The 7,186-nt window shown below is 46.5% G+C and overlaps 1 protein-coding gene across 4 annotated transcripts in view; it reads left to right on the top strand.

Moving 5' to 3' along the window:
• GLB1 (galactosidase beta 1) overlaps positions 1-5,586 on the top strand; it is a 95,586-nt gene extending 90,000 nt beyond the window's left edge. For 2 of the 4 annotated variants that reach the window (XM_017521696.1, XM_017521698.1), the window contains exon 16: positions 5,008-5,586. In XM_017521696.1, coding sequence (XP_017377185.1) covers positions 5,008-5,247 — 240 coding nt within the window. In that variant the 3' untranslated portion in view covers positions 5,248-5,586. The remainder of the gene's footprint in view (positions 1-5,007) is intronic. The other 2 variants (XM_017521697.2, XM_017521695.2) reach the window with 1 other exon arrangement.
• The last annotated feature ends 1,600 nt before the right edge of the window (positions 5,587-7,186 follow it).

The raw sequence follows: 7,186 nt of genomic DNA, 5'->3' as shown, positions 1-7,186 counted from the left end.
CTAATTTTTTGTATTTTTAGTAGAGACGGGGTTTCACCATGTTGACCAGGATGGTCTCGATCTCTTGACCTCGTGATCCACCCGCCTCGGCCTCCCAAAGTGCTGGGATTATAGGCTTGAGCCACCGCGCCCGGCTTATTCTTTATAAGAATGTTCATTTTTAACCACATGTAGTTACGTTTAAATTAATTAAATGTCAAAATTCAATTCCTCCTTTACACTTTTTTAAAAAGTAGCCACTCTTTATCATATCCACTAAAGTTGGACACATGCATATCCTATGACCCAGCAATTCCATTCCTAGCCTTCCCCTCCTGTAAGAAACATGTGCGTCGCTGGGCATGGTGCCTCACACCTGTAATCCCAGCACTTTGGGAGGCTGAGATGGGAAGATCACTTGAGCCCAGGAGTTTGGAACCAGCCTGGGCAACATGGAGAAACCCCATGTCTAAAAAATATATAATAATTAGCCAGGCATGGTGGGGCATGCCTGTAGTCCTAGCTGTGTGGAAGGCTGAGGTGTGGGAGGTTGAGGCTGCAATAAGCCATGATGTGCCACTGCACTCTAGCCTGGGTGTCTGGAGTAAGTCCTTGCCTCAAAAAGGAAAAAAAAAAAAAAAAGCTGGGCATGGTGGCTCACACCTGTAATCCCAACACTTTGGGAGGCTGAGCTGGTGGAACTCTTGAGGGCAGAAGTTGGAGACCAGACTGGGCAACATGGCAAAACCCATTTCTACCAAAAATACAAAAATTAGCTGAGCTTGGTGGTGCACGCCTGTCTTCCCAGCTATTCAGGAGGCTGAGGAATAAGAATCTCTTGAACTTGGGAGGTGGAGGCTGCAGTGAACCAGGATTGCACCACTGCACTCCAGCCTGGGAAACAGACTGAGACTCTGTCTCCCAAAAAAAAAAAAGAAGTTAATACCAGAATCTGATACCATAAAAAATCAAATGTATGATGGAGAACCAATAAAACCAAAAGTTGGTTCTTGCAAAAAAATTAATAAACCCAAGCAAGACTGATTGAGGAAAAAAAAAAAAAAGATGGGAGAATCACCTCAAATAATTGTCAATGGTGGTTTAAGATGAATATCTTTATCTTTTATGAAGAAAAAAAAAAAAAAGATGGCAAAACTAATCAATATAAAGGATGAAAACAGGAAGACATTAGCATATACCTAAGAGGATCTTGAGTATAATTTCATGCCAAAAATTTGAAAATTCAGGTGAAATGGAAAAAATTTCTATAAGTAACAAAATTGGCACTAGAAGAAAATGGAAAAACTGAAATAGACTTGTACCTACTAAAGGAATTAAATCTATGAATTAAAAACCAAGTGCCAGAAAAATCCCATAAAGGAACTCGAGGTCCAGGTGGTTTCTCATTTAAATCGATCATATATGTAAGGAAAAAATAAATAGCTGCATTTTTCATTTAAAATTTCTTGCCACTGCCGTGTTAAGGTTTTGTAGCTCTGAGATCCCTGGCATGGTATCCCAGGGTACTCGAAGGAGGCAGAGACTCACTCACTCAGCAGCCATTGCTGAACCTGCTGCACCCAGCACTGGTGAAACAGGGCAGGCACCATCCCTGCCTGTGAAAAGACTATAGTTCATGTGGGAGAGGGTCACATCACTGTCCACTCGACAGCTCACTGAGATGGAAGGGGACATAGGTAGCAATGTTTGGATAAGAAGGAAGAGTGGGTGGATTTGACTGGGCAAGGCTCCACCCTGTGGGGTTCTGTCCGTCATGGTTCAGCCTGGCAAGTAGGGCCACTCTGAGTATCACTGGCAGGAATCAGACCTCGCTAATCTATGGGAGGAGCTGGGAAAGTGACAGCCTGAAGAGGGGCCGGTGAGTCAGAGGTGGAAACACGAACCGGCCCTCCCGCAGCACTGGCACTGTGGTCGGAGGAGGCTGAGAAGCAAGTCCAGGTGTCCGAGTCACCTCTGTGAAGCTGCTCCACAGCGTTTAGGACAAGCTAAATGGGGAGCCGAGGAGACCACACGAGCAGAAACTCGCCAGGGACCCTGGTTCCAGCCATCCCTGCATCTAACACGATAACCTCCCCAGAGCAATGGCTGCGGCTTCCCTCCTCCATCCTCCCAATCTCAAGCGAGGTCCTCTTCTGACCAACACTAACCCAGAGCCATCCGGGGAAAACAGTTCCCAGCTTACCTACCAGGTGCACAGTTCAGCACCCGGGATGTGAGGGCCCGCCTCTTGGATGCTTATGAAATGGAATGTGAGGTGTGAGAAAGGACCAGACCTCCACTTTGTTCTCCGGCTGTGTCAGGAGTTGGCTTGGCCTGTGTCCCAAGCATAGCACAAAGCCTGTGTGTTACGTGCCATTCCTCGGCGCTGCTCACAAAGCCCTCCCGCTGCTCTGTCATCCCCCTTGACCACAAAAGTAAAGTGTGCTGTTCTCTAATACTGCAAAAACAAGTCCCCGGCAGATTTTAAGCTGATAAAAACCTGGTAAAGCTGTCATTGTATAAGCCTTTTGGGATGGATTGAGATAACATATCCCAGGGTAAAAACAAGAGTGAAATAGTTCTGAGAACCGTGAAACTGTCATCCTCTTTCTAAATGACTTAATCCAACAGACAGGTGGTTTTTAATCACAGATCCCCTTCATGTGAACACCATCTTTTTTTTTTTTTTTTTTTTTTGAGACAGAGTCTTGCTCTGTCTCCCAGGCTGGAGTGCAGTGGTGCAATCTCGGCTTACTGCAACCTCTGCCTCCTGGGTTCAAGCGATTCTCCTGCTTCAGCCTCCCGAGTAGCTGGGATTACAGGTGCCTACCACAGCGCCCAGCTAATTTTTGTATTTTTTAGTAGAGATAGGGTTTTGCCATGTTGGTCAGGCTGGTCTTGAACTTCTGACCTCAGGTGATCCACTCACCTCGGCCTCCCAAAGTGCTGGAATTACAGGTGTGAGCCACCACATCCTGCCAGTATCTTTTCACTTTAATCATGTAAGGAGTGCTACCACTTACGGGCCCCACACTGTTCCTTCTGTCATCAATGTCCCCAATGACTGGTATGAAAAGTTGACTTGAGACCCACCCAAGGTCAAACAGCTAGTAAGTGGCAGGACTCAGATATGAACCCAGGTAAGAAATTCAGAAGGATCTAAAATAAAGGGGACAGTTGGAGGCTGAAAAATCCCCAAACACAAGAAGACTGAGGCGCTCTGGGGTGGGCAGCAGTATTGTGTTGCAGGACATGATGAGGATTAGGGCTCAGCAGGTGTCATGGTGGCTGGGCCTCCTCCAGGCTGTCTCCTGGGATATTTGGGCCATTGTAGGTCAGGATTTCTTTCCTGCCTCCCTCCCTTCTTCCATTCCTCTTCCCTCCTCCTTCTCCCTTTATGTTTTCCTTTTCTTCTCCCAGATTTTCTCTTTCTTGTGTGTGTGTGATCTCCCCTCCTTCACTTTCTTTCTTTGTAATAGAATGTCCCATCTATTCAGCCAGCTGTTGATCCTAGCCTTTGAGCTTTGAGCAGTTTTTGTTTTTGTTTTTTTTTTTTTTTTTTTTTTTTTTTTTTTTTTTTTTTTTTTTTTTTTTTTTTTTTTTTTTTTGAGACAGAGTCTCGTTCTGTCACCGCCCAGGCTAGAGTGCAGTGGTGCGATCTCGGCTCTCTGCAACCTCTGCCTCCCCGGGTTCAAGTGATTCTCCTGCCTCAGCCTCCTGAGTAACTGGGATTCCAGGCATGTGCCACCACAGCTGGCTAATTTTTGTATTTTTAATAGAGACAAGGTTTCACCAAGTTGGCCAGGATGGTCTCGAACTCCTGACTTCAGGTGATCTGCCCGCCTCAGCCTCCCAAAGTGCTGGGATTATAGTGTGAGCCACCATGTCAGGCCCCTTTGAGCAAATCTTAGCACATCCAGAGAGGCTGTTCAGAAAACATGGTCTGTGTTTTTTAGGAGTTTCTCCTGCACATTCAGTCTTGTTATGGGAAGCAGCTTCCCCTACTCACACAACTGTTTGTGCAGCCTGTAGCATCACCTCTGCTCCTGAACCAAACATGGAGTCCACACCCTAACTCTGAGGGTGCTTGTAAGGATATTAAGACATAGCAAGCCAGGCACGATGGCTCAAGCCTGTAATCACAGCACTGTGGGAGGCCGAGGCGGGTGGATCACGAGGTCAAGAGATTGAGACCATCCTGGTCAACATGGTGAAACCCCGTCTCTACCAGAAATATAAAAAATTAGCTGGGCATGGTGGCGCATGCCTGTAATCCCAGCTACTCAGGAGGCTGGGGCAGGAGAATTGCCTGAACCCGGGAGGCGGAGGTTGTGGTGAGCCGAGATTGCCATTGCACTCCAGCCTGGGTAACAAGAGCGAAACTCTGTCTCAAAAAAAAAAAAAGACATAGCAGTAATAGAGACACCCAACTGGGTGAGCCTGTTCCACTCCCTCACCCAAACCCCACATTCCTCTTGGGGGCTTGTTTTGGGGACCACTTCTGGTACCTGTCTGACCTCAGGATGCAGGCCCTGGAGTCCTCTGTGCCCTGTACACCCAGCGGGGTGTACGGCAGACAGTGTGATCAAGACCTGCCTCTAGGAAGGGAGAACAAAGAAGGAGAACAGCTATTTAAGGAAGCAGTTCAGCAGCTGTCTTCTGTGTACAGAAAAGTCAGGGAGAGGCCACACCTGGGAACCAGCATGAAATTGAGAAGCTTCATGAACTGTTCTCTGGCACCAACCTCTGTGGCTGCCAAAGCCCATGAGAAGGACGAAACCCATATTCTCCTGAAGCAGGAGTGGGTCTTTGGGGCAAGTCTTTGTTATCCCCCAATCCACCTTCTTCCCACCTCGGCCAGTGATCTCAGCAGGATGCTGAAACCAAGGCTGGCACAGGCCTGGCTGGCAGCCCCACCTGGGGTCATTTCTTCCTCCCTCGCTGCTGGCCTGCCCTACATCAGGGCCCCCACCTTCCTCAGGGCTTTCGGTGAGTCTGGGGTTGATGGTTTTCTGTCTCTCTCTCCAGGGCCAGGTGTGGATTAATGGCTTTAACCTTGGTCGCTATTGGCCAGCCCGGGGCCCTCAGTTGACCTTGTTTGTGCCCCAGCACATCCTGATGACCTCGGCCCCAAACACCGTCACCGTACTGGAACTGGAGCGGGCACCCTGCAGCAGTGAGGATCCAGAACGGTGTGCTGTGGAGTTCGTGGACAGGCCAGTTATTGGCTCATCTCTGACCTACGATCGTCCTCCCAAACCTGTTTGATAAAGACTCATGCCCCCACCCCCAAAAGAAAGATTCATGGCTGGACCATGTATGATGATGAAAGCCTGCGACTTTAAGGGATTCTACCCTGAACATACCCTACTCACAGATCCTCCCTGTCATGCCACATTTCACTGATTGGAATGTGGAATTGGAAAAGGAATTAGGGTGTGCATAAGCCCCACCCTCAGGGACCACCTGGGACGTGGGAGGGGCTGACAGCTCCGTAATGCACATAGTATCTGCAGAGTTGGAATGGAAGCTTGAAAGGTGGTACTGATTTTTATTTTGGAAGAATCATGTTGCCTTTTTGTTAAATAAAATTTGTTTTCAAATGATGATGTCACTGTTTTTAATGTGCAGGTATTAAATTGCATGGTCTGACTTAAATCATAACTAGACTTGAGTGGGCTGAATAAACCACTAACTTGGAGTTCAAAAGGATGGAAAATAGTCTTGGTTTGATCTGTGGACTGCTGCCTTTCTGATCGTTATTTGACTTGCTTTTGGACTAGGTAACCTATAAACGCAGCTCAAAACAATTATGCAAACAACCTAAGAGATTAACAGTTACACAGTGTACATAGTATCTACATAGAAGCATAGTATTTTAGCCACTAAAATGGTCATAGAGATCTATACTTAAATGCAATTTTTTTTGATACATGAAAAAACAGATTAAATTTGATCCCATTTTGTGTGTTTCAACAAGAACTTCACATATTCACACAGTAAAGGCCTATCCACAGTAGACAGGCATGCACGTGTGTGTATGCTGTGTATGCTCACAGATATGAAAGGACGTGGTATATCTGATATTTCTGTCCTGACACGGAACAGTAGCTCTCATCTGTTGAGGACTTGTTCTACACCATGCACAGTTCCGAGCGTATGTTTAACTCACCTGCCCCTCACAAGAACTCTGAGGAATATACTGTCATCTTGCCGGTTTACCAGACCTCAGAGATGTATGTGGCAAGACAGGGTTTGATCCCAGGTAGTCTGACTCTAGTGTCTGGGTACATGTTGCATACACAGAATATTAATACATGGCTTGTGTTGCACAAGGAAGGTTTGGAATAACTTTAAAATGTTCATAAAATTCTATCTGGATGGTAAGTATTTGAGAGATTGCTTGCTTTTTTTTTTTTTTTTTGAGACAGAGTCTCACTCTGTTGCCCAGGCTGGAGTGCAATGGCTCAGTCTTGGCTCACTGCAACTTCCGCCTCCCGGGTTCAAGCAATTCTCCTGCCTCAGCCTTCCAAGTATCTGGGATTACAGGCACCCTCCACCATGCCAGGCTAATTTTTGTATTTTTAGTAGAGAAGGGGTTTTACCATGTTGGCCAGGCTGGTCGTGAACTACTGATCTCATGATCCACCTGCCTCAACCTCCCAAAGCGCTGGGATTACAGACGTGAGCCCCCGCACCTGGCCTGCTTGCTTTTTCTTAACTGTATTTTTAATTATATGCTGAGAATATGTAATTTTTTTTTTGAGGCTGGGTCTTGCTCTGTTGCCCAGGCTGAAGTACAGTGGCATGATCGTAGCTCACTGCAGCCTTGAATTCCTGCCTTGACCTCCCAAAGTGCTGGGATTATAGTTAAGAACCACTGCACTCAGCCCTGTAATTTTTCTTTAAGGAAGGAGAAAGGAAAGGTTTTTTTTTAATGTCAGTCTGTAACGTTTTCTTGGTGGTATATTTTTCCCTCTCTCGTAGACACAAAAATTAAATATTTGAGATTGAATGATGAGTCTAAACTCTGAGCCAGCTGCAGACGGCATAGATGGGCCCCCTGCATAGTGTTTTACAAACACTGGAATTTAGTTGAGAACGTTTTTACATAGTACCCTTTTCTCAATGTTCTGCACCATTTGATGTTCCGGCAGACCACAGGGTGAAGCAGGTGCTGCATGGACCCACAACCTCATTTCATTCC

The sequence above is a fragment of the Cebus imitator genome, unplaced genomic scaffold (assembly GCF_001604975.1).
Source record: "Cebus imitator isolate Cc_AM_T3 unplaced genomic scaffold, Cebus_imitator-1.0 Scaffold21, whole genome shotgun sequence".
In the NCBI taxonomy this organism is placed as follows: domain Eukaryota; kingdom Metazoa; phylum Chordata; class Mammalia; order Primates; family Cebidae; genus Cebus; species Cebus imitator.
The sequence above is the reverse complement of the archived record's forward strand: the minus strand, read 5'-3'. Positions and strand labels throughout refer to the sequence as shown.